Genomic DNA, 27,378 nt, shown 5'->3' with positions numbered 1-27,378 from the left:
GTAGTCTAAAAACAGCTGGAGACCCAGGTTTGGGAAACACTGATCTCGTTCCTTCAGAGTTGTATATTCCTAAGTAAGTGCCAAAGGATTACAGACTTGTAAGTCCATACATGCCAATATTATTTGGCATATAGGAGGTTTGGAGCATGCTGTCACCAGTACACTGATGATACTCAGCTGTTTCTCTGTTGTACCCAAATCAGGAGGTGCCATGCAAGGTCTGGACCAGCGCCTTAAAGCAGTGATGAAGACCAAGAAGCCATATCCTTACAAGACAAATCTTGTGGATCCAGGAACTGGGCAATAATGCATGTTCTGGCCAGGGTTGCACTTGTAGAGGTGTTCCTTGAGCCATCCTTGTCACTGTAAGTCAAGTACCTACAGCGGCTAGCATCATCTTTTACCAGCTTGGGCTGGTACCCCACTTATCATGTCCCTATCTACTTGCCTTTAAAAAAAAAAAAAAGGTCCCACTTTGGAACCTTTCTCATAGGGGAGTTGCTCTAGTTCCTTGGTCATTTTGGTTGCCCCTTTCTGCATCTTTTCCAGCCTTATAATATTATTTCTCCAGAACTGGACACCGTATTCCAACTATGGGCCTATAATAGATTTGTTATGATTATGACACGGGCATTATGATTTTGGTAGTTGTGTTTGGTAGTGGCTATCCAACAGCTAATTGTATTACGTAATTATGCTAAGCATTCCTTTGAATACAGTGAAATACTTGCATTAGGGTAAACCAGTATTACTTCACAAATGGTCTCTCCTGTGATGAACCTACATCCTTTACAAGATGTTGGATTTCTACTGCAACAAAAGAGAAATCAGATTCCTCAGAGAATATTCAGCTGGTAAATATTACTCAGGCTTTGCTGGTTGGCACATTTGCCTTCAGCTCAGTTTTTCCACAAGTAGCTCCTTACTAGTTGTGTCGTTATCAAACTGAGAGCCATTCAGAGGCTGGCACCTGTGGCTTAAAACGTTGTGAATACTGCCCTCTCCATGCCCTGAGAGTCATTGCTACTGCTTCTTCAAACAAGTCTTATTGCTTACGACAGGGGTGGAGAACCAAAGGGGTCAGCCCTTCACAGGTCAGTTTGACAGATGGTTGTGGACATCCACTTGTCATATGGTATCAGGTGAGTGTAACTTCAACCTAGGACTGCAGAGGAAGAACGGTGAGCACTTTCTAAAGCCACAGCTTTTTGAATTTGGTGTGCGGAAGAGAAAAAGGTGTCAAAAACAAAAAGTGCCGAATTTTGCCTGCAAAGGAAGATTCAGGAGCTACAGCTTGAACTTTCCTGCACCTGATGTCACATATAACATCTTGTGTGGGAAAAGTGGCCACGACTTGCCAAAAGTAGCATTTTGGGCCTACCTCTGAGGCTGAGAACTCAGAGCTTGCTTGTACCTGTGTAACACCCATCCACTCCAAGGGACACAGAAACAGAAAAAAAGGCAGGAGAGAAAACCAGCACTACAAAGTAAGCAATTCTCAATTGGTGCCATCTATCCAGAGGTGGAGTGCAGAAATATCAGATCTGTGTTTTATATGTAATCAGAGAAAACACTTCCCTTGGTTGAGACATATTTGTAACCAGAATTATTAGGAAAAAATATTATTCTTTTAGATATTGTAGTTAAGAGCTTCCTATTACAGGTAAGAACACACTACCTGTAAGTTACTTAGCACTTAAAGTGTGCTGCTGTGCACCAGATGCAGCTTGACAGACTAAACACAACGGAGACGATACTATATTGAGCAGAGACAAAGTCTGTATAGTTGTTGGATTCAGACTTTAATACACTTCCTGAACCATATACCATCAACCACACCTCCCCATGTCCTTCCGTCACAACAACTAAGTAAACTTACTTTTTCTCTTTTTTAAGGTTACTGTGTAGATTAAGCAAGCAAGTGGCAGAAGAAAGTAAAGGCAATATCCAAAAGGTGCAAGACCGCATTCTAATCAAGTAAGAAACAAGATGTTCCATTATACAAATCCAGAATTCTGACTATAGGTGACATTCTTGTTAAGTCCAAATCACTATTTAGAAGAGAAGGAAAGGTGAAGAGAAAGCCTAAAAGTTTGCCACTAAATTTGAAGTTCAATGATTTTTTTTAAAAAAATGTCTCAGTTTTTGTATAAATCAGGCCTTGAGATCAAGGATCAGAAACTCCTGACTGCAGGAGGATGGCGGCATCATAGGGATTTGTGTTCCACTATTAAGACTATGCTAACAGATCAGCAGCTTCGGCTGACAGATTCACAACTGAAGCAAGACGAAGAGTGATTTTCTTCTTCTACTGGGGAGGCACTAAGGAGAAGGCAGGGCCACAAATGCTGACCCCTTTTTCCATGTGACAACTACTTGCTGTAATTCGGTGTACACTTGTTTGCCCCCACTGCCAAAGGCTTTTGCAGGTTGCTGGGTAGCAGTTGCATAGATGCAGGCACACACGTTGTGATTGCAGAGGAAAGTGTGCCTTAGAGCATGGTCCAAGTGCATGATGCACAAGGAATGTATGACGTTTCTTCCTCTGTTCAGTAGCACATCCCCACACTAAGCCCAACAGCACAGGGATGGAGCAGCCGGGGCTGGTGATGCTAGTTCCGCTGATCCACGACACAGCTGCCTCGGAGTCGCTATCGGTCCTCATGGAGTTCCTTCTTCTGCAAGGCTTGGAGCTTGTTCCCAGTTGTTTGATGGACAACTTCTAGTCCATCTGAATCAAGCTCTTCTAGGAGCATCATGATGGCATTGAGGATGTTGTTCTGTTAACCCAGGACACACAAGACAAAGGGATCAAAAATGGATCAGGAAATTCACTACTTTTCTGAAGTCTAGTCTCTACTAGTACTTGACCTGCTTAGGGAAGTTTTTAATGTTTAATGCTGTGTTGTGTTTTTAATATTCGGTTGGGAGCCGCCCAGAGTGGCTGGGGAAACCCAGCCAGATGGGCAGGGTATAAATAATAAATTATTATTATTATTACTGACCATACTTTGCCCTCTCAATTTTCTTACACAAACATAAGTTTCTGGATCAGAGCAAAGGCTCGTCTTGATCAACAAACTGTTCTCACAGTGGCCAGCAAGATGCCTCTGAGAAGCCCAAACACGCGGCAGAACTCCCTTGCTTATAATCTGCAGTAACTACTGCTCTTGAAAACAATGCTGTCCCATCTGCAGGACAATACCACAAAACCAGGCATCTCTGAACGGGGGCACTTGGTTTCCTGCTGCTTATGGCAAAATATCTCAGGATGAGGTCAATTAATGCATGAGTCAGAACAGGCTACCTTTTGAGAGTCTGCCAGTTATGTTATGATATAAATCTGCCCTTCCCCTCCCAGACGGCAAGGGCAGATCAGTTACTTGGAATTAACCATGGGATGAGGAAGCAAGGCCGGCCACCCGCTTCTTCCCTGTAGCCAAGATCTGCTTTACCAAGGGAGAGCGAGATAGCAACTCCTTCCTACTACTCAGCAGCGCATGGTGAAGTGGAGCTGCCCGCCGGACACTGGCATTGCTGCAGCTTCGCTTTATGGGGTGGTAACAAGATCAGGGTTGTATGGGAGCATTGTCATCCAACCGAAGCTCCTGCAACTGCACAGTTCTGACTTCACCACCACCATGCCCCATCCAGGTTTTCAGCAATGGCCCCAGTGTTGTGAGGGTAGCTCTCCCTCATGCCACATGCTGCTGCACAGGGACAGCAAATTATTCACACATATCCAGTTTACCCTACCTACAGGACGCTGCAGCTTTCCAAAGAAGCAGGACCAAGCTATTCCTGACTTGAGCGCCGCAGCAGGGCTTAGCTGAAAGCAGTGGCATAGCGCATCACGCACAAAACACAGAGAGAAGTACTGAGAGAGGGAAAAGGTTCTCACACGCACCCGTTTCTTTCGGTTCCCCTCCATCTGCCTAGGGCACAAGGAGACAAACTTCTCCCTCGGAGCAACAGGCTTCATCCCAAGCTGCTCACGGATTTTACTGGGCAGGATAAAAGGAAAAGAAAAAGGAAATAAGTAAAGCAGTCATATGGAAGCACCCACCAGCGCTATCGGAAATGGCAGAGCATAGCTGCTCCTGCTGGACACAAGAGATCAAATCACAAGAGCATTTCAAGACACGAACTCTTGGCATCCCACACAGTAACACACTATGTGAATTTACACAGGAAGAGGCAGAATCTCTGTGTTGAGTCGGACATTCTCTAGCAGGGATGGGGAATCTGTGGCCCTTGATATGTTGTTGGGTTTCATCTCTCATCATCCCTGATGACTGACCATGCTAGCTGGGGCTGATGGGAAATGGAATTCAACAACATACCACTATACTGTGGAGAGTGATTAACTTATGGTCTGTGTGTGTGGTTTGGGGAGCTGCACGGCCAGGGAGAAAACAATGCTGTCCAGGGTTGTAAAGACTGCAGAGAGAATAAATGGGTGCACTCTTCCCAGCTTAGATCAAATCTATGCTGTCAGGTGCCATAAGAAAGCTGCAGAGATAGTGCAGGATAGTACGCACCCGAGAAATGATCTCTTTCAGCTTCTGCCTTCTGGAAGAAGGTATAGGGTCATAAAGACCAGGACTAGCTGCCTCAGAAACAGTTTCTACCCAAATGCAATTCTGTTTTTAAATGCAGTATAAGGAGTCTCTATAGGAGTATATTGTATTTTAAAATGGGGTTTCAGAGTTTTTAGGGGTTTTTGAATGTCTTATGTAGATTTTTCAATTTCATTGTTCTGTATGGGACAATGACAATAAAGATATCGTATCGTATCGTAGCAGGAGAGGCACAGGTCTCCACCCCACCCCCGTTGTGTATTAATAAAGTTGCAATAAAGAAATACCACCAGCAAGAAACAGAGCCCTTCTCACTTTGTCTCCTCCAAGGTGAAGTTCATGACTTCATTTTCATTCTCTGCTGTAGACTCCGTTACACTGGATTCAGTGGTGGAGTTTTGGCAGAAGTTTTCCACGTCCAATTTGGCCGGGGGTGACGTTATCTCTTCCCCTTCCAGCAGGGAATGGGACAGTTCTTCCTCTGTCACCACTGCAAATATCAGGAAAAAAGCAGAGAGAGCATTTTTGTTAGATGAGCTCAGTGCTCTAGGGCTGGCACAGGGAGCCCTTGTGGGCTAGTTCTTTACTTGCAAGGGTTTCCCCACATGGATAGTATTAAGAAAATGGGATCCCCAATGGTAGGATTCTACCACCACCACATTTTACTGCATGTAGACCTAAGAGAAGTTTAAATCAGCAAATGCAAAACACCAACAGAGGCAGGGCAATTTGCCGTAATACACACTCCGATTGTCAAGCTTCTGGAGATTCGGAAGGTTGCGCAGCACCGTCATCCGATAGCGATGAGGATCAGGACCACAGCAAGGGTTCTCAGAGAGCCAGAGGATTCTCAGGCGGGGCAGCTTCTTCAGGTGGAACAGCTCAAGGAGGCTTGCAATATTGTTCCTCCTGAGATAAAGCTCCGTTAAGTTCTGGCACTGGTTCATTGGCTCCAGGCTGGAGATGTGATTTACACTATTGGAGAAAGCAAAGGAAAGTTGGAAACCAGATGCAAGTGTTATCATCTGTATCAGGCTTGCATGACATAAAGCTCATGATCTGACTGCGATTCCCTGTGAGAAATACACATTATCTGCAGCACTGCCCTGTCTCTCTGCAGGGGAACTTATGAAGCCTCATGACAGCAGTATGACTGGCACATGATGCAGCAGATCAAGTGCTGGTTCAAAGTCTACCCTCCCACTGCCCTTTCTGCTGGTTACCACTGGCTTAGGTCCTGCTGGTACAACCCATCATCTGGGCAGTCACATTAGGTAACTAAGTAAACATTAGGTAAACCACAGACAGTATTGTTTATATTACTGCTTTATTTAGCTTTATTCATTTATTAAATTTGTATACCACTCTTCATTCATAGATCTCAGGGCTGTCCACAATTTTCTTACAACCAAGTCTTGCATCTCTTTATCACACTGTCTATATTTCGCATGGTTTCCTTAAAAAACAACAACACACACACACTCTCTTTCAAATATATTTTAAATATTCCCACATAGGGTCTTTCTTATGGTCAGCATCTGTAACAGTTGATTTGATTGAAATCCTATGCGCTCATAAAATGTGGTTTTTTTTTAAAGGGGGGTGTTATTGGGTTGTTGTTTTATTTTGATTATGTATTTTGTGGTTTTATATTTTGATTTTATTCTGTCACCTGCTTTGAGACCTGCGGGTATATAAATATAAATATAATAATAATAATTTTAAAAAGAGTTCAGAGTGTTGTATGTAAGCCTATCCCCGCTTTTTACCCGTACATGTAGGAAACCCAAAATTAAAGTACATAGAATGGTCATCAACAATTATTTACTGTTAGCTAGTACAGTACTGCGCATCTCAAATCCTATATATCAAAGTTTATTTTTAAGCTGGTGCTCATGTTCACAGTGGTACAAGCAAAATATTCTATTATATAGAAGGCAGGTGGGCATTATTTAGTTTCATAACACCTGTTCCAAGCAGAATTGATGGCAAGTATGAAAGAGATACAAAGAGCGTGTGGCAGAAGGCAGGCAACCCAACAACCAATCAAGGTAAGAAGATGAAGACAAAGAGTCAAAACGCTACAGATTCTCAATATGGTAGCAGGTAAATAGCCTGGACTGGTTAGGTTTTCAAGGTAGAGTCCTATTCATCCTCAGAAGGGAGATTTTTATTTCCCCTGGCTTGATTAAGCCAACAATTAGCTTTTAACAGACTCCAACACATACCTGAACGTGATCACCTCAATGTTGGGAAGCTCACGGCAGATAGAAATCTAGAAAAAGAGAATCAAACAGAAGAGAAGCTTTAGCAAACTTTAGCAGTCTCTTCTTGGTGGGGCAGGGAGGAAGCATGTAGCTTGCTAATGGAAGTTTTGTTTTGCAACCATTTATTTAACTTAGGGCCAAAGAACTCTGAATCAACCAATATTTTAAAAAATAAATAAATTCCAGGACTACAGGGCTGGAAAGGTCACCTGTGTCAAGGCAGGGTGCTCTGCTTCCAAATTACTTACAAAAGATTAGTATCTCTTTTCTGACAGCAGCTTCCTAGGTTCTTAAGACTGTGATTGCTCTGATCTTTTCCTACCAGTAATCATTTTAAGTTAAAGCGCCAAGGATCAAGCCTGGGACCTTCTGAATGCAAAAGCATGTACTCTACCAATGAGCTATACTCCTTAATGGAGATCAGCACAGGCAGTGAAGGCTCTGGGTCCATTACAGCCATCATGTCAATACCGTAATTCCCAGTTGGCTGTGAAAGGTAGGCCAAGACAAAGCACAGAAAGGCGGCATCTCAAGGAAGCCAGACAGCTCTTTGTTTCATACTTACTGACAATTTCTGCATGAAATAGTGGCTGCTGATACTTGTGCTACTGTAAAGCCACCTGATCACCTCCTTATTTCTAGTATACTTCTAGTATAGAAGTATAGTTCTAGAAAGAAGCAAAAGGGATCAAGTTATTAACTTTTGCTTCCTCCTTAGGGCTGGTCTCTCTCTCTCAGTTTGATTTTAACAAGGAACAGCTAAGAACCACTCCTAACCCCATTCCTTCCTCTGCTGGGAAAATGCAAGTGCTATAATTGATATGAAGACCTTGCCATATCTACTAATCATAGGAGGACTGGAGCATTTCCCTTTTCCAATAACTAAAACAGGCAGGAGAAAACTGGATTCTATGCATCCTCTCATTATAATTAGCTACTGAAGACAAGCAGAAAGCAAAATTTTTGAGATACACCAACAAGTAAGGTATACAAGGGGGGCATCCAAATTCTCTGCTTCTATCCTTTAAAACAACAACGGCAAACACCATGCCAATTCACTGCTTTTTTAGAAAGTTAGGAACAACACTTACATCTGAGATGCGACTGCCCCTAAAAGAGAAAAACAATCTTTTTAATAGGTGAAACAGATCATGCACTTAAAAGGCTGAAACAGTATTTATAGCAAGCAAAGGAAAGCCACTTGTGAAAGAGACACCATTAAAGGCCTTTACAAGCATTCTGGCTCTCCTCTGCATTCAATGGAAGTGTGTCGAGTGGCACTGCAATGACAAGCTCTTCCTCAGCCCCTGTGCACAAATATATCTGTACACATGTATTTCTGCACCTCTGCAGTGCGTCTACAATTATATGTGCATGAGCACCTCTCCACACAATCCGAAATCAGTGGAGAATTTGCTATGCACATACCAGGCTACGTATGCAGGGATGTTGCAAACGTCCCAATGGAAGAGGAGCCAGACACTGGATGACTGAAAACAGTGCAAGCAATCAGGTATGAGTCCTCCAGATGTTGCTGTTGGACTCCAACTTCCAAGAAGTAATTTTGCTGGCCAAGCTTTCCCCAAGGCTGCATCTGCTGGGGGCAAACCACCTGTTGATTTGTGCCAGGTATGCTGCCAAAAGAGATACTGGCCAGGAGGAAACCTTAGCAACCCTATCAGGTGCAGCAGCACAACAGGGGAGGGGAGGGAGAATGGACCGGTTTTAGCATCTTTATTTTGTGTTTCGACCGCGTGGTGAGATTCCTGCATTGCAGGGGCTGGACTAGATGATCCCGGGGTCCCTCCCAACTCCACAATTCTGTGGTGCCATTATTCAAACTCCCGGATCTTCCGTTCCCCAGCCGGTCAGCCGCGGAACCCTCTTCCACCCCGGTTTGCAATGCGGCTCTTCCCTCCCAGCTCCGCCGCCAGGTGAGCGCGGGCCTCTCTCCCAGTACCAGCAGTTCAGCTTGCGGACGCCGCTGAGGTCGGTGGCCTTTGCCCGGGACAGGACCACCTTACGGGTCAGTTTCATGGCGGCGGCGGGGTCGCCGGCCTTCCCGGTCCGGGTCGCCAAGGCCCGCTCGCCAGCTTCCGAAGCGTTTCCAAGGGCGGGCCCGGGCGCAGGCGCAGACGCCTTCGCCTCCATCCCGCTCACGGCAGAGCCGGCACGCTGGGCCGGGGCGGGGCTTAAATTGCCTGCCCCGCCCCTCGCCCTCTTCACCCAGTGGCGCGAGCCTGAGCCAAACGACTTGCAGGGGGCGGAGTTAGTCGCGGCTCTGGACCCCGAGGGGTGGAGTCAGATGAGTGGGCGGAGTCGCCTGGAGACCGTTAGTACCTTTTGGCGGCGTTGTGCTTTGCGCGTGCGCGTCAACTGAAATAGGAATGCAGCGGTTGACGGCGCTCGCCTGTTCCTCAAATTAATTGTTATTATCGCTCCTACGTTTTTTTCCAGCCAAGAACCTCAAAAGTAGCATACATGGAGCTTAGGCCCCCCTTTTTTGAAATGCTAAAGCGACCCTGTGCGGTTTGTATGTTTGACCCCGGTGTGGGTTAAGGTGGTATGTATGTATGTATGTATATTGAAACTATTTTTTATGAGTTTTGCTTCTATCTTGTCTTTCCTCTAAGGCAGTGTTCCCCAACCTTGGGCCTCCAGCTGTTTTTGGACTACAATTCCCATCATCCTTGACCACTGGTCTTGCTAGCGAGGGATGATGGGAGTTGTAGTCCAAAAACAGCTGGAGGCCCAGGGTTGGGGAACACTGCTCTAAGGAACTAAAAGTAGCACGGGCGGTTTTTTCCACTCCAATTTTATCCTCACAGCGACCCTGGAAGGTAGACTAGGTTGAGAGATTGCAACCCGCCCAGGGCAAAGCTTGTCAGTCTGAGTCTATACCTAAAATAATCTGGGCAGGAACAATAATATCCAACAAATAAAGCTAGACTTCATAAACAGTTATACTTGAGTGAGGAACATTGCACTAAAACTGTTTGAAATATACTGTTCTGGCTCAGTTTGTAGATCCATCAGGCACACAAAAATTCTAGCCATTACATGCGTATCCTGTACCCATTTACTCAGAGGTTTTGATGATTAAGCAGTACAGTGGCACCTCGGTTTTCGAAAGTAATCTGCTTAAGTTCTGAAATGTTTGAAAACCAAGGTGCAAAGGGCGGTCTGCAAATTTAATTAAGAAACACTCAGCGAAAGCTATTTGACTTCCGAGGCGCATTCGAAAATGGAAGCATTTGCTTCTGGGTTTTCAGCCATTGAGTTCCGAAACGTTTGTCAACGGAGATGTTTGAAAACCAAGGCACCTCTGTATATTAATCCTGGTAAAATAAATTTACTTTGCAATTGGCTCCATTGGTGCTAGTGCAACATCCAGTCTTCAGAAAGAACTATGCAAATTTAAAAAGTTTCTAAATAAATAAAAACAAACAAAACAAACTTTTGAGTTACAACGTTATGTGTCTGGGAGCTTTGTTTTGTTTTTGCTAGTTTATTATGTACTGTATTTTTTGCACCATAACACTCACTTTTTTCCTCCTAGAAAGTAAGGGGAAATGTCTGTGCGTGTTATGGAGGGAATGCCTATGGGTGGCATGCCTACGGATTTTCCTCCTCTAAAAACTACGTGTGTGTTATGGTCGGGTGCGTGTTATAGAGCGAAAAATACGGTATTTTGTGTTTTCATGTTGTAAATTGCCTTGTGATCTTCAGGTGAAGGGTGGTATATAAATTTAAACAACAACAATAGCTTGTTTTTCACTGTATCTGTGTGTCTTAATAACATGGGCCGCAGATGCCCATGATTACCTAGGCAACTACATCACCCACATCACTCATTAGCAATTGATAAATGGCGCATATATATAAAATGCAAGGTAAAATATATTCACAAGAATGGAACAAATGAGTTTGGGGGAAATGCAGTAGCTGAGTGAGGATGGACAAATTTAAAACAAGATGGAGAGTATTATAACTTGGTAACTAACAAGACTTAAATATTATAGATGGGATCATACTTTCCTGAAGACCATAGTTGCAGCTTGTAACTGTTCCTAGTCTTTTGTACTCTCTCCTAAAGAATTGGGATTTTGCCAGAATTAGCCATGATCTGGTAATCTCTAGATTAATTACCACAACAAATTTCACTCTTACTGGAGTTGCCACTGCTCAGAAGTTTTACTTTGGACAATTTGCAGCTGCTGAGTTTACTTATTTTTATTATTTGCTGTCATCTGTAGCCTCATAGCAAGAGTTTTCTATTTGTTGTTGACTGATACAATATTACACAAGTACACTTGTACTGGCTACAGTTAAACTTCTGGGCACACAAATAAAAGTTCCGATTTTTTTTAAAAACCCCGTAAAGTCAGAAATTGTCAGGACTTGGCATACTTGAGAAACAACTTTTGTGTTTGTGAACTTTGTCCCCTGTTGTGATCTGGTCATATGGCCCTTGGTGTCCTTTCTATGGACTTTAAGGGAGGCAACTAAACTATCCATTACCATGAAATGCCTAATTATGCTTTTTTATGGTGCTTAATTATGTAGTACCTGAATGCAGCTGGGCTTCCATTCTTGTGGTCTTCTTCTTGTTGCTTGTGTCATTTGCACTGATTTATAAACTTTACTGTGTTTTATTTATTGGTGTATTTACTGTTTTATCTCACTTCTTATATTTTAACTGTTGGCAACCACCTTGAGGGCTGTTATGATATGGTGGTACTGTATGTAGGTTAACAAAAATCCATAAAAGGATACACTTCCTTGAGGAAAGATGTCTCGAGCTTGTGCAACAAATAAGTGACAACTTGGCATTTATACTACAGTGTGGATGGAAAAAGATGCTTGTCTCTAACCACCCTTTATCTCAGTCACCAGAGCACCTTTCATATTTCTTCAGCATATATCCTAGAAGCTGTTTGGTGACCTTGATGTCTGAGATTAATGTACTTTCCATCTTTTCTAAAGTAATTTTTTACATAATTGCCTGTTGGTTTTTCCTTTCACAGAGCTGTAAAAACTTGAAAAGCACTCCTATTCATGGGCACTCAGGAGCACCTTCTAAGCTCATTAGAGCTTTAGACATACTTGCCTAAATAGACTTGGATCAGGACCTCAGTGGTTATATTGTAGACAGCACGATGCCAGCCAGATAGTGGGGTGGAGGGCATCTAAGTTGGCTGAGAAAAGAAGCAGCTAAATCAGGAATAGCCACTGTGGTGCCTGTTGTGGGCCATAGCTCCCATCTGACTGAGCCAGCATGACCAATGGTCGGTGATAATAGAATCCTAGAATTGAAGGGATCCTGAGGGTCATCTTGACCAACCCCCTGCAATGCAGGAATCTTAACTAATGCATCCATGACAGATGGCCATCCAACCTCTGCTTTAAAACCTCCAAGGAAGGAGAGTCTACCACCTCCTGAGGGAGTCCATTCCACTGTCAAACAGCTCTTAATGTCAGAAAGTTCTTCCTGAAGTTTAGTTGCAATCTCCTTTTTTGTAACTTGAAGTCATTGGTTTGTGTCCTACCCTCCAAAGCAAGAGAAAACAAGCTTGCTCCATATTCCATGTGACAGTTCTTTAGATATTTGAAGATAGCCATCATATTTCCTCCCTGACTCCTCTTTACCATGCTAAACATACCCAACTCCTTCAACCATTTATCATAAGGCTTGGTTTCCAGATCCTTGATCATCTTGGTTGCCCTCCTCTGCACATGTTCCACCTTGTCAATACCTTCTTCAATTGTGGTGCCCAGAAGTAAACACAGTATTCCAGGTGGGGTCTGACCAAGGCAGAATAGAGTGGTACTATTACTTCCGTTCATCTGGACACTGCACTTCTGATGCAGCCTAAAATAGCATATGAGAATAGAATGGTGATGAGAGTTGTAGTATAAAACTTAGAAATGGAGGGGATCACATGAGCTAACCCTGTGCTAGAGCTTATGCTACATATGTATTAAACTACTGGTTTATTAATAAGAATCTCCAGTTATAATACCTGCATCTGAGATAGCAAGATAGTTAAATACCTTTGCCTGAGAGCTTGGAGAAGTAATGATCAAAGGAAATACTTTAAAGATCACTGACCTAAGCATCATGAGTCTGCATGTGCAGCAGATGTATTAATAAGGTGATAGAATAAAGAGGTGGTTTAATAGACAGTACTAGATGAGATTAAAGGTGAATAGAATGCTTTCCCATGTTAAAAAATCATTTTAAGTAGAAAACTATCATATTGGGGACAACATTCTGGCTCAGCCTGTCACTTATTTTGCTGCTTTGGTAACTAGTACTTTGTGAGATAGGTGACTATTACGATATCTCCATTAAAATACAGTAATGCTTTATGCAATGCAATGTCATTTTCAATTATCATTATATCAATGATAATAGTGTGTGTGTGTGTGTGTGTGTGTGTGTGTGTGTAGGAAGGGAGTCTTATCTTTTTAGAACTTTTCCCATTTTGGCTCTTATTCCCACCTTTAAATAATTTATTTAAAATGGTTTTGCATGTGTACATGGAAAGCTAAAATAAGGACTTCTGCTTTTAATTGCATTGCTCACAGATATTTTTATAAATAAACAATCTCCACTAGAAGTGATTTTCTCCACCCACAACATTATTTTGGGGGCAGCTATTTATCAATAGGTAAAGTGAGGACCCATGAATTGGTGAGTGAATTTTGACCCTTGCTTTTACTACAAAGGATCCAACAGATATTATGGCAGCTGGAAGCATGTACTGCTAGGCTGGACTGTTGTGGTTGCGTGTAGGCACAGTCTCTAAAATTTTAATGCAGGCCTACTACCTTGGGCCATTCCTTGGCTTTCCCCCCAAACAATTTAGTGTATTTTATCCTGATTATATGGAATATTGTGAGCTAAATGCAGTTATTCACTCTGGGGAATTGTTAGCCTATTTTTACAAGAATGTCACCATAACACTAGCAGGAAGGAGAGTCGGCTAATTGCAGTTGAGTATACTGCATCCATACTGTATGCAGATCAGACCCCAGAGGCATCTTCTTAAGTTATTGGGGCATTATTTGTTTCTGATACATGTGGACTAGTAGCCACATTGGAACATGCATCAAAAAGCAATTTGACTTTCACCCCAGCATTTGTATTGCTCATTTGGGGAAGCTCCTCAGTGAGACTGTTCAAAAACTAGACTGCTTTCTCGATAATTGTTCAAGACAGACGTGTGACTACACCACACAATCTAGCAAACTCTGGATTGGTCTTCCTGTCCCAAGCTCTTGAGTGGGGCTGGGGACAGTTTCTTTCTGCAGTGTGATTTGTTGGCAAGCTGCCAACCCTTGATCTGTCTCCTCCTCTTAACTGCAGTCACTTCAGAAAGGCTTCCTCTTTCTCCAGCCATAAAGTGACCAGCTTGCAGCATGAGACAGAGGTATGTTCTCTTGTGTCTGGCAGGAAGTACATGAGTAGGAGTGGGATCGGGAGGATGCAGCAGGAAAGGTAGAGACAAGCTGTTTGTGTGTGTGGCTTTTCGTTGCAAATTCTAAGAACCTTTAAAATGGGGAGAGAGGGGCTGAAGTAGCAAAGGCTGGGAATTTGCACCTAAGTGATGCTTTGCACATTTAGAGATGGATAAAACAGTCTCTGCAGAAATTGCTTAGTAATTCTACTGACTGGACTGAAATACTCTGCACTGCAAGGTCAGGAGAAATCCTTGATGCATTTTAAACAGTCTGAGATCGCTTTGTGCAATGCACACGGAACTGGATGCTTATGTGCATAGAGATATTAACTGTATGTGCATGCATGGATGAGTTGATGCTTTGTATTTTCTTCTTTCAAGCGGTACCTCATTAGCTAATGTGTATTTATTCAGAAGTATGTGGATTCAATGTTTCTTACTCCTAAATAAGTGTGCATAGGATTGTAGTTTATGCCTATAGGAAAACCTTGGCAAAGTGCTTACAGCGAGACCATTTATGAGACTATCCAGAGCTAGAAAAATGTCTTTTTGATTTTTGGAGTTAGAATGATATTTTTTAGGAAGCTGCTGTGACAGAAGTGCAATCAGTACTAGAGCACATGCTGATACTTTTTATTGGGCTCTCAGCTGATGTGAACTTTGCTGGTTACACCATTCCCAAATATATCGCCACCTTCCCTTTGCTAGAAATATTTGAAGCATCATAAAAACCACCTGAGGTCATTAGTCTCTAGTGGCATAATACGTGTTGTTTCAGATGTTTCCTTAAGTGAATTTAAAAGGAGGGGAAGGGAGATAATTGAATTACTAATCTTAAGAAAACAGTTTAAGATGCAGTATTGGAGCCAGGAAATGTAGATAACTCATATAAATGAAGAGACTTACCATAGTTTGCCCATTTGTATGTTTTTGTCTAAAATTTCTCAAAGAGAGATCAGGGTGGTGTGCAGAGAGGCACTGCTTACAGTAGGCATACAGCACAATTCTAAGCATGTTGGAAGTCTCACTGAATTCAAATGGGCTTGCTGCCTTGAAAGTATGCTCAGAATTGCAGCCTTAATGCGAGAACAACTGCTGTGCCTTTTCTTGTGGAAATGACATTACATCTGGTAACAGATATAAGGATTTGCCATTATTAAAGACTTCGGATCTCCATGTCACCTTATACCACCTTGTGTACTAGTCACTCCTTAAACATTGGTACCTAAGATGCCTGGGTAGAAGACTAATAATGTATCCAATAAAGGTGGGTTTCTCTGCTGCATAGCAGAAATTTCTTTCAGTGCAGACAACAGCAGAAAACTGGTTTGGATACTGGAAAGTATGTGAGAAAGAATTATTGACCGAACAGATTTTGCCATGATTCCCATAAAATGTTAGGACAGACATGGGAAGCCTGTGTGGCCTTCCAGATGTTGTTGGACTCTAACGCTCATCCACCCCAGCCAACATAGCCAATGGTCCGGGATGATGAGAGCTATAGTCTAGCCACTGCTGGAGGGCCACAGATTCTCTACCCCTGTGTTAGGCTGTCAACTTTTTCCTTTTTTTGCGAGGAATCCTATTCGGAATAAGGGAATTTCCCTTTAAAAAAGGGAAAAGTTGACAGCTATGGTTAGGGCGTTATGATATAGTGGAAGATGCAGAAAGTATTAAGATTATTCTATATTTTACTCTTACATTTGACTTGTCTACAAATAAGCAGCATCAGTCAGGGGGATCTAGTCTAACTAGAAATAAGCACCTGGTTGACCACGGTGAGAACAGAATACTAGACTAGATGAGCCTTTGACCTGATCCAGCAGGGCTCTTTTTGTGTTTTTAAGACTTTCCCCTGCTGTTGCTCAATTAACAGGACAACATTTATCCCTGTAGCTCAGTGATTTTTCAGCATGTTAGTACTTAAAATATATTTACGTACCTTGAATACTAGTCATAACCTCAGTGTTGTGGTACTATCTGAACATAGGGGAATCTAGCAGATTCACCATAATACAGTGGTACCTCGCAAGACGAATGCCTCACAAGACAAAAAACTCGCTAGATGAAAGGGTTTTTTGTTTTTTGAGCTGCTTCGCAAGACGATTTTCCCTATGGGGTTGCTTCACAAGACGGAAACGTCTTGCAAGTTTGTTTCCTTTTTCTTAACACCTTTAATACAGTTGCGACTTGACTTCGAGGAGCAACTCGCGGTGTGGTAGCCTTTTTTGAGGTTTTTAAAGACTTTGGTGATTTTTGAAGCTTTTCCAAAACTTTCCCGACACCGTGCTTCGCAAGACGGCAAAACTCGCGGAACGAATTAATTTCGTCTTGCGGGGCACCACTGTACTTAAATTGAAATATGAGAAAATGATGGAAGTGCTTCAGTCAGCAGATCCATTTTGGTGTTTCCAAAATGCAGGTAGTGCACTCCTGTTGAATTCCACTATCTCTGAGGTGATGGTTTTGAGGGATCCTTTTCCAATTGTGTTTGAAGTCTGAACAGCATCAGTGAGTGACCTGAGAAATATAGCCATGGCTGGGCCAGGCAGGCGAATCAGAACACTCCCTACGGATCTGAATAAGGTCTGCCCTGATGAAGGAGATGGCTATCCTGTGTATCCTAGGAGCTACTATGACCTTGATGTGGTCCCTAATCTCAGACGAAGTAACAGCGCCTTTAGTAAGAACAAGAAGAGGGCTCATTTTAACTCTGGTGCCAATGAAAAGGTAAGTTAAATAAAAAGAAGTCATACATTGGAGGAGTAAACTAACATGGGGTGGAAATCATGAGTGCAAGTTGAAGCGAAAAAATAACCCCATCTTAAAGGGATAGCTTGGCTACAAGTTGAACTATGTCCCTTAAAAGACCCCAAATTCCGCATTGTGCAAAAATGAATTTTATACAAATGATGCAAATTAGCACTTTTTTTGTAGCATTTTATTTTTTATCTGCTACTTTTTGTTGACTGCTCTGTTCCCAATATCACAGGAAAATCTCAGCACATGGATCCCTGAAAACATACGGAAAAAAGAATGTGTCTATTTTATTGAAGGTTCCCAAATGTCAGATTCTGGGTAAGTGCCTTGTTTTCACTTCTTACTTCATACACTTCTAACTCTGGCTTCAACCATTATTCCTATCAATGGTCAGGAAGGGCCTCAGTTTCCTGTTGAAATTGTTTAATATATCAAAATTTGCTCTGTATAGAAGATAATTACTCAGAATTTGATTCATTGTAATTTTCTTTGCTTATGATAGATCACATTGATAGATGTTTATAGAAAAATTAAATAAAATTTACATTTAAAATAAAACCCAAAATTTTAAAATTCAAACTCAGTAAAAGAACTATGCTGTGTAAATTGTGTTCAGTTGAGCTTAAGAGCATTTGAGCTTCTCTCATGCTTCATGTGTGTCTTGCTATGAATGCTGTTATGACAGAAATTCAGAAGAAAAACAGATATATATTATGTTTGTCCTAGGAGCCAATTTAGAACAAAACCAATTAGGGCTGTAATCCTATATGCACTTACCTAAGGATAAGCTCTACTGAACTCAGTGGGACTTCTGAGTACTTCTGAGTAGGCATGTATAGGATCGCATTGTTAATTTTCATGCAAAAAAGCTATATTGAGTTGTATTTAGAGGATGGAATTGTCATCCTTTTAACACCTGTGGACCTATTCATGTCACCTGGCCAGGTTGTGGGGAGTAGTTGAGGCAAAAGTCACCTGGAAATGCTATGATTGATACCCCACAGCCCCCAGCAAAGCTGATCATGTGTATTTGCTAGTATGGACGAAATTCAGCTGCTAGCATGTGCTAGCAAACGCTCCAAAATAGTGATGTTTGGAGATCAATACTTTGTCTACTAACGGGTGGACTGAAATCCAGCATGAACAAGATTTTTGAGCAGTTATCATCATATGCTCAGTACACAAAACAGATGGATCTAATGAAAGCTTATGCCTCAGTGCATGTGCTAGTCTTTAAGGTGCCACAGGAGGAATCCAAAATTTTGAGAAAGGAAATGCATTGAATTGTGAATTATGGAATGGTGAGACCTGGAGACCCTATGCTCCACTGTCATGGAAGGCTTAGAACAGACATAGGCAACCTTTGGCCTTCGAGATGTTTTGGACTACAATTCCAGTCATCCCTGACCCAATGGTCCTGTTACCTAGGGTTCATGGGAGTTGAAGGCCAAAACATCTGGAGGGCCGAAGTTTGCCTATGCCTAGCTTAGAAGATCCACCAGTCAGGAAGCTATAATTTTTTTATTATTATTTGTCTCCAACAAGAATACAAGACCAATGGAAAACCTATTGCTCCACGCAGGTCTCAGATTCAAGTAAGTCCAGTACAAACTATATAATGAAACCATCCACAGGCCACCATCTTGTATCTGAACTTAGTGTTGCTTATGAAGAACAGTACAGCTTGAGTGCACCAAAATTTACTCCATTGCACAATGATTAAAACCATAGAAGCTCTGTCCTGTAAGAAATTTGACAACTCTAGCAAAGCCAATTAATAGTAATTTCATGAATTGCTATAAGTATAACCCTCTGTTTTATTGTGGATCCAGCAGGCTGCTCTGAAAGGGCTACCAAGTAGTTTCTTAGATTCAATGGTGGTGTTTTATTTCCCCCCAGGAAAGTAGTGTGTGAGTGTGGCTATCTCAGGGAGCAGCACTTGGAGGAGGCCATAAAGCCTACCATGTTTCAGGGGAAAGAATGGGATCCCAGAAGACATGTCCAGGAAGTGCCAACAGATGCTTTTGGGGATCTCAGCTTCACAACCGTGGGGCAGAAAGCAGGGAAGGTGAGTTAGCACATGCAAGGGACTGGAGCCTACTACTTCAACATGAGTGGTTAGCATTCATAGCAGTTGAAAGTTGTGTAGGCCACAAGGATTTCTAGCAAGATTTGGAAGCTAAGAAGAGAGCATTGTTTATAAAGCTTGTAAGGGAAGTGGGTTAAAAAAACACCTGCCAATTAAATTTTTGATTAAGTGTTCAGGCTGCAAGGGCAAGAATGTAAAGTAAGACACTGTACTCATACTCTGGGATTCTAACCTACTAGGTATCTTTTAAATCTTATGGGGGCTCCAAGCTAGCCCCTATGCAACGAGTATATCCTACTTTGTTGCTATAACTCTTCATGGCTGGGGCAACCCAGCCAGATGAGTAGGGTATTATTGTTTTTGTTAATAATCCCACAGCCATGCAGGCAAGACCAATTGCATGTGTCTCATTACAAAATTATAATCTTGACAGTATTGAAGGTGACAATTTAGTCCCATTCAGTTGAAATGCTTATGCACTGAATCAATATCTGAAGCAGCCCACCCCCAAGGTAGTCCCACCCCCAGTGTCATTCATCATCTGTGCCTGATCTCTGCAAATATAGCTTGAATGTCTGCAGAGAGGAAGCTGTGCATGCAAATGTTCCCTCACAGCAGATGTTTGTTCTGAGTGCATGAACCTCAGGCAGAGGCAAGCTGGTGTGTGTGACATTGGGTGGAGGTACCAGTTCATGTAGATTCATCATGGAGCATTTCATCTGAATAGTGTTTTTTGTGATAAGGGGAGCAACTGTCAGGAGTGGGGAGCCTGCTTCTGCATGTGGAGGCTCCCTGCATGAGGCAGAACATTTATTTCCTGTCACCCTTCAACGTACAGAGCAGGGTGGGTAGGGGAACACAGTTAGTGCACCTGTTTCCACAGCCTGCCATTATGTGTTGTTTTTCCCAGCTCCCAAAATGTCCAGAAATAGAGCTTGCATAGCATAGATACTGGGAATTATTAACATTAGGCAGGTACTGTACTATTTTAGATGTCTGATAAAAACTTCTTTATTTTATTTTAGCAAGCCTAGCCAGACACATAATTTATTCATGTACACTTGTTTTTAATATTTGCTGAATTTATCAGTGCTACACTGATAATTTTTATGTGCATTGCTTGGAGATTTTTATCAAGTGGTTTATATTCTCTAATAAATAATAAGTGGAATAATAAGAAGAGTTGTCTCTGAGTGAAAAAGAACCCTTTGTAGCTTGAAATAGATTTCTGCCCCCCCCCCAAGTCACAGAAGATATTCTCTACATTGTCTTTGTGACTTCCTATTCCACTCAGACACAAAGCTTTGAGAATATGTTTCTGATTCACAAGACTCCTTGGATGCTTGAATTAAATGGGAGGGCCTGTGGAGAGCCTGGAACTCTTACGATATTGGCCATAGTTGCTAGAATCAGAGAATAGCTTTCTCATACCATCTGTGCTTTATTTGCTTTATTCTCCTGTTGCAGTTTGTGCGTGTCTCCTCTAATACCCCCCCAAGCGTAATTTACCAGCTGATGACGCAGCACTGGGGACTTGATATACCCAACCTCTTAATATCTGTGACAGGAGGAGCTAAAAACTTCAACATGAAGCTGAGACTGAAAAACATATTCCGGAGGGGGCTTGTTAAAGTAGCGCAGACAACAGGTAAGGCAGAATCCTGCTCCAAAGCCACCAATAAAGGACACATTCCTGTATTGTTTCTCTGTTTCTTTATGTAATTTTGTTACCTGCTCCCTCACTTCTCCAGATGGTAAGAGGGTTACAAGGAAGCAGCACCTACTCAGCTTTCATTTCATATGGAAAGAAATCACTGGAAGCTTACTGGTATTTTGTAATATTTGTATTTATTCACAAATATACAAGTTGCACTTTGGTGGAGATACAGCATCAAGTACTCCAACTGACACCCCCACCAAAGTTCACCACATCCACATAAAGTCTTGCAGCACCTTTAGAGGTCCAGAAGTCCAAAATCTGCCCTTTTTGTCTGATTCTATCTGCCTCAAGCTGCTATGTGTACTATGGAAATATCATTCAGATTTTTGCTAGCCATTGATAAAGTTTGCCATTAAGAGCCAATAGCTAGGATCGTCATATTTCAAAAAGTGAAAATCTAGACACAAAAGTTGTTGAGCTGTTTTTTGTAAATAAATAAATTGAAGTTTTTAGGAAAATTGCCAAAAAAACCCAACACTTCTGCCATACACCCGAGATTTTCCAGACTTTTCAGCTGCTTTCTAAAAATCCTGCCTGGACACCATACCATTTTCGACGGACAAATGCCAGATGTATGGTAGCCCTAAGCTAATCTCCATTGTTTAAAATGGGGGTTTTGCTGTGCAAAATGTATCTTAACCAGTGCGACCATTTTAGCAGCCTCTTCTAACAACTATAGAAACCTAAAGCTGGAAGGGACACAAAGAGACCACCTAGCCCAATCCCTAATTTGATAACAATATTTTGACCTCTTCTTTCAATCATTAAGAATCAGATGGACCCCTGAGGTGGTTTTCAATCATTAAGAAGTAATAAAACCTAAAATAAAATTCCCAACACAAGTAGATCAGAAAGCTAAAATGAGAGCCAGTAAAAAGACTTCATAGCAGTGGGGAACAAACACTCAACTCCACCAGACTAAATGGCTGGCAGGGTTATTATTATTATTATTAAAAAAATAAATGAAGTATTGCTCCCTAATCCTGAACAAAGATTCAGAAATGAAGTAGCTGGCCTTAATCCACTCATGTTTTTTGTTTCCCAGGTGCCTGGATCATCACTGGTGGTTCTCATGCTGGCGTGATGAAGCAAGTTGGAGAAGCAGTACGGGACTTCAGCATGAGCAGCAACTATAAAGGAGAGATTATCACCATTGGCATTGCAACATGGGGGACAGTACACAACCGGAGTAGCCTCATCTGCCCTATGGTGAGCCATTTTCAGGCTGTGCTACTAGAAGAATAGGATGCTTACAGCTCAATCCCATACATGTCATATTTAATGTCATTTTTGCTGTTCTATCCTGGTGGAAATATGGCTATATTTCATATACATACGTGCTTACTGTTCCTAAAATAGCATGCAGGTATATCCATATAATTTCTCCCCCCCCCCACACACAATATACTTAATCCAATTTGCATTTAAGCTTCTGCTAAAAAAAGAAAAGAAAGAAAGCAGGTGAAATTAACAGGTGTATAGGATCACATGTGCACTGCAAAAAGAAGTTTTTGGTTTTGTTTTGTTTTGTTAAGACTCTGATGACAGATGAAGAAGGATGAGCAATGGCCAAAAAGATAAGTTATAAATACAAACCAATCATACACAAGTACCATTCATTATAATGGTACTGCATTATAAATATAGACCAGTCATATACTGTACAAGTACCATTTCTTGGGGAGTGGAAAGTTTTGTGTTCTAACACCCTGCAGATCCCACTGCTACCTCACCAAACTCCAAGAAAAGTAAGTGCCATTTGTGGCGTTTATTTTGAAGCAAGAGTTAGAGCCTCAATAATTAAGTCCTTTGTTGGTTTCTGACCACTTTTCCCACCCCCAACCCCTGGATATTTACAGGGTAGCTTCCCGGCTGAATATGTGCTGGATGAGGAGACTCAAGGGAACCTCTCTTGCCTGGACAGTAATCACTCACACTTCATCCTAGTCGATGATGGGACACATGGGAAATATGGTGTGGAGATCCCCTTGAGGACCAGACTTGAGAAGTTCATTTCGGAGCAAACGAAGGTGAAAGAAGGTAATTGTGATGCACTATACAGGGTATCTCATTACTGATAAAAGTCTGATGAGCAATCTGAGCCCTTCCCTCCTCTAAGGCTTGTTTAGTTTGGAATTCATTTATGTCAGCCATGCCAATGATGAAGAACTTGTTTCAGGTTCTGTTGGACTTCAGCTCCCATCAGCTCCATTCAGCATGGCCTATAGCCAGGTTGGTTGTTGTTAAATTGATTACTTGCCCTTCATCATAAGTCCCTGGGTGGGCTTCAGTTATTTAAAATTCAGAATTTAAAAAAGTTGAAACATATTACAGTGGTACCTTGGGTTACATATGCTTCAGGTTACAGACGCTTCAGGTTACAGACTCCGCTAACCTAGAAATAGTACCTTGGGTTAAGAACTTTGCTTCAGGATGAGAATAGAAATCGTGCTCCGGCAGCAGCGGGAGGCCCCATTAGCTAAAGTGGTCTTCAGGTTAAAAACAGTTTCAGGTTAAGAATGAACCTCCAGAACGAATTAAGTTCTGAACCTGAGGTACCACTGTACATTTACAGGAATAGATTCAATATAAGTTTTAAGCCCATCAACACCTGGAGGACCAAAGGTTCCCTATTTTTAGGCTTCTGCATTAGGCCTTGATGATGTCAGATGGAGAGTGGAGAGATCATGAAATATCAGGACACTGAAATATCAGGACATTATTTGCTAAGGTAAAGTGCCAAAAGACTTGAATCCTGGAATCAACATCCCTATAATAGGGGCACTGTTGTTAGAGATGGGAGGGAAGAACAGTTGTTTCTTTAGATTTGGTTGTTGCTTCCAGTGGTATGCAATTTCTTCCATTTGCTACTGCAGTCTTGAATATACTAGTCTGTTTTTGATGCCAAGATATTGTCAAGTGATGTTGCTCAGCACATGCTTTGCGTTCTAAAGGTCCCATGTTCAATCCTTGACATCTCCAGATAAAAGTGGGAATGACTGTTTTCTGAAGAAAGTCTGAGTGCTGTTGTTGGTCAGTGTACAGTTGTGAGCTTGATGGTCTGACTTTGTCTAAGGCAGCTCCTATGTTCCTAGTTGTGACAGCATAAATGGCTAGTCTTGTGACATGGTGGAATGCAGGGCAAGCGAAGGGAGGGGCACAGAATGATGGGAAAGGGCAAGTGGGAAAAAGAAGTTGGTGACAGTTGGACCTGAAGAAAAGAAGTTATGGAGAGACCTAAGAAAGGCGGAAGAAAATGAATAGTCACCAGAAATTGAGGAGTTATAAAGACCTGGTCTAAAAAAATACATGTGTTATTGAGATATATCAATTCTAAGGGATTCTCAGGTCTCAATAATCAACGAGAAAATGACCTCCATGAAGAACTTGAGTAAAATAATGGGATTCCCTGTGGCAATGTATGCCTCTCAGGTCTACCTCAGCTGATATCCATGAAAAACCAAATGGAATTCCTACTCAGATGGTTTTATATCAAAGTCTGATTAGCTAAAGTAACAGGATGAGACAACGGCTTTGCACTGGAGAAGCTGCTGGCATAAGGGTACATACTGGCAGTTGTGATAAACTGCCCTCCAGGGAGCAAGTTGTTAAGTGAACCAAATTATGTTATCTATTTTTGTGAGTATAAATTCAAATCTTGTATTTATTTATATTATTAAAATTTATATACTGCCTGATTTTAGGGGGAAAACCCTCCAAAGAATGACTTTATGCTTGTTGCAGAAATGGAAAAATGCTAAGGGTCTTGCCTTGGAAGGGTAGTAGGCAAAGTTGTGGTTTGCGGCAGCCATGTTATGGGGTGAATCCCAACCAGAATCTGACTTTACAGTTTGACATGGTTTTATTTTCTATATGAGCAATAAAACGAGCTGCAAAGTATAAGAGGAGGTGGAGGTTTTCATATCAAACAAAAAAACTACAAAGATGTTTTTGCACACTTTTTCTGCTGTTGCTGTATTCTGTTATTACTTTTTATATGATTGTATATTGGCCTTTTATCACTCCTATTGTATGTTGCTCTGATACTTTCCCCTAAAAATCATTTAAACGAAATAAGCAAATGGACTGACTGCAAGCAACAAACAACTGATACCATAGTGAGTAAGTAACCAATTGTGGCTTAACGCTGGCTTATTTGTGTGATGGTAGTTGCGTTTGTTCATCATCATTAGAAATGTTAATTATGTGGCTGCTATCAATTGATTGCTCTTAATGTTATTTGAGATAAATATTGTTCATTTTAACTGGATTCAAAGGTAACTGCCAATGGGCATCAGCAAGAAGGGAAAGAATGACTAGCTTTCGGCACATGGGACTGACTGAGCCTTTATTTCCTTACAGGAGTTGCCATTAAAATACCAATCGTTTGTGTAGTACTCGAGGGTGGCCCTGGGACTCTTGATGTAAGTACTCTACAGGCATCAGGGCAACTAATTATGGGAAAAGAAGCAGAGTGTAGGAAAATTCAGTAATTGTTAACACCTGGATATTTCTCAGAGCACAGTGTGCCTCAATCACATGGTTACCACTTTTGTGGTGTCTGTGTGACATTGCAGAAACACATCTAGTTGTAACTACAAAGCAGGGACTGGCTGTGTGGGCACAGAGAGTTCTGACTTGTACATTTCAAGCCCTTTTAACTCACACATAGCAAAGAGATTTTGCATAGCAGAAGATATGAGAGTATGCTTTAGCTGTAAACAATGAGAATTGCTCTAAAACTGTTGAAACCTGGTCAACATGCTGATCGGCAGAATGAAGTGGCAGAGCAAAGTGGAATTCTGAACTACATCACTTAAGACAGCAGATGGGAGAATTGTGTTTTTAAACTTTCCTTCACATAAGAAGTTCTCTATACTACTCCTTAATCCCAGATATGCTTCATAGATTACTACAGCATACAAGGAGCATATATATTCCCAAATATGATCTCCCACCTGTGCCATGTGATATGATACAGTTCAGAATTCCAAGATTTCATTCTACAAGCTTAATCAATTCATAAATTGATTCAGAACTTAGTGGCAATATGAAAGTGATGTCCATGAGACAGCACCAGCTCAAATGTAGTCATGCTCCTGTATTCTGTTCTACAGACCATCTACAATGCAATTACCAATGGCACCCCCTGTGTGATTGTGGAAGGCTCAGGACGGGTGGCTGATGTCATTGCTCAAGTGGCTAATCTGCCCATCTCCCAAATAAGCATCTCCCTCATTCAGAAAAAACTGAGCATATTCTTCAAAGAGAGCTATGAGCAGTTTACTGAGAGTAAGATTGTGGAATGGACCAAAAAGGTAAGGCAAATGGTCTCTGTGCAGCTTTTACTGGGTTTTGTTGGTGAAGTTGCAATCATGAGCTAGGACCTTCAGTCCTACCTTTTCTTTGGCATTTGCAGATCCAAGATATTGTGCGCAACAGGCAGCTCTTGACCATCTTCAGGGAAGGCAAAGATGGACAACAGGATGTCGATGTAGCCATTCTTCAAGCAATGCTCAAAGGTGAGAAGTGCAGTGGGTGTTGCAGATGAGCTACAGAGATCAGTAAGTGAAACTGTTTCTTTTAGGACATCCCTTTGTGTTGGAATGTGGTATTGCCTCAGAATGCAGCACAAGACAGTACTGAACTGTAGAAACTTTTGTGTGTCATAATTTAGACTTCACTTACCTTGAGGGATTTGTTTCCATGGAAGTGGAGGCACAGCAAGGACACCTGATTGCCATATGCAGTGAGCAAAATACTATTGGAGAGAGAGGCTTGGAAGAGAGATTCCTACTCTCCAGTAGCAGAGTTAAACACAATGGTGATCGCTCGTAGAACTTTAAAACTTAGGTTAGGTTTGCATCTACCCTCATCCACCTTTCAAGAATGTTCCCCATTAAAATACTTAGGCTAGAAAAAAATCACAGAAACTTAGCTTTGCAAATAAGTGATTTTTTTTACTTAAGAAATTCCCAGAAGTTACAGCAAACAAATCTCCATCTTCTGGCAGTAAAACAAAGATGAAAAGGTTCCAAACAACTTTAAAAAGAAAAGTATCGTACTTTGTTTCCTTACAAAAGGAATCTTTTGGTTTGCAAAGTTGCAAGTTTTAAAAACTCACTTTTAAAGAGATTCAGTTCACTTACAGGATCAGCAGAGTGGGGAGCCAAAGCTACATGGTTCCTTCTTTGCTTGTTCTAGGAAGCATTAAGGGGGGGAAGGAGGGGGGGCAGAGGCTGCTGACAGCCTGCTAAGCCACATTCACTGGCAACCTGAGCTCAGGTTAACCCTTTCACACATGGAAGTGTGAGTCAGTAACTGCACAGTACAACAAATACTACCTGGTATCATAACCCGAAACTGTGACATTGCATGAAGTGGAATGTTGACCAATACCTAGGAGATACAAAGTCATCTGACACAAACACATTTTATTTGATGTGTTAAGTTTGATTGTTAACCTTACAACTCATAGGAGGTAACAGCAATTTTA

General features: G+C 41.8%; 2 protein-coding genes across 17 annotated transcripts in view; one reads left to right on the top strand and one right to left on the bottom strand.

Moving 5' to 3' along the window:
• Nucleotides 1–1,785: 1,785 nt before the first annotated feature.
• Nucleotides 1,786–9,020, bottom strand: CFAP410 (cilia and flagella associated protein 410). The gene is made up of 7 exons (XM_053389836.1): nt 8,808–9,020; nt 7,939–7,957; nt 6,809–6,855; nt 5,326–5,555; nt 4,896–5,070; nt 3,908–4,004; nt 1,786–2,780 (listed from the first exon to the last, which is right to left on the bottom strand). The coding sequence occupies exons 1-7, from the start codon at nt 8,996–8,998 to the stop codon at nt 2,652–2,654; spliced, it is 888 nt and encodes a 295-aa protein (XP_053245811.1). The 5' UTR covers nt 8,999–9,020; the 3' UTR covers nt 1,786–2,651.
• Nucleotides 9,021–9,173: 153 nt separating this feature from the next.
• The window catches only part of TRPM2 (transient receptor potential cation channel subfamily M member 2), a 39,298-nt gene continuing 21,093 nt past the window's right edge, over nt 9,174–27,378 (top strand). For 2 of the 16 annotated variants that reach the window (XM_053389801.1, XM_053389804.1), the window contains exons 1-11: nt 9,176–9,410; nt 14,220–14,283; nt 16,736–17,043; nt 17,306–17,391; nt 18,973–19,141; nt 20,630–20,810; nt 21,928–22,091; nt 22,742–22,922; nt 25,245–25,306; nt 26,000–26,200; nt 26,302–26,404. In XM_053389801.1, the coding sequence (XP_053245776.1) occupies nt 16,849–17,043; nt 17,306–17,391; nt 18,973–19,141; nt 20,630–20,810; nt 21,928–22,091; nt 22,742–22,922; nt 25,245–25,306; nt 26,000–26,200; nt 26,302–26,404 (1,342 nt within the window). In that variant the 5' untranslated portion in view covers nt 9,176–9,410; nt 14,220–14,283; nt 16,736–16,848. Of the gene's footprint in view, nt 9,415–14,219; nt 14,352–16,735; nt 17,044–17,305; nt 17,392–18,972; nt 19,142–20,629; nt 20,811–21,927; nt 22,092–22,417; nt 22,923–25,244; nt 25,307–25,999; nt 26,201–26,301; nt 26,405–27,378 lie in introns of those variants that run through there. The other 14 variants (XM_053389805.1, XM_053389806.1, XM_053389802.1 and 11 more) reach the window with 13 other exon arrangements.

This window comes from Podarcis raffonei, chromosome 5 (genome assembly GCF_027172205.1).
Source record: "Podarcis raffonei isolate rPodRaf1 chromosome 5, rPodRaf1.pri, whole genome shotgun sequence".
Classification (NCBI taxonomy): domain Eukaryota; kingdom Metazoa; phylum Chordata; class Lepidosauria; order Squamata; family Lacertidae; genus Podarcis; species Podarcis raffonei.
The sequence above is the reverse complement of the archived record's forward strand: the minus strand, read 5'-3'. Positions and strand labels throughout refer to the sequence as shown.

What these genes read in the sequence shown, in the direction of transcription:
- CFAP410 (XM_053389836.1), bottom strand. Translation starts at nt 8,998, where the DNA reads ATGGAGGCGAAGGCGTCTGCGCCTGCGCCCGGGCCCGCCCTTGGAAAC. An exon ending in ATTGAGGTGATCACGTTCAG is followed by an intron (nt 5,556 to 6,808) that starts GTATGTGTTGGA and finishes TTTCTCCAATAG; the next exon opens with TGTAAATCACATCTCCAGCC. An exon ending in TTCACCTTGGAGGAGACAAA is followed by an intron (nt 4,005 to 4,895) that starts GTGAGAAGGGCT and finishes TATCCTGCCCAG; the next exon opens with TAAAATCCGTGAGCAGCTTG.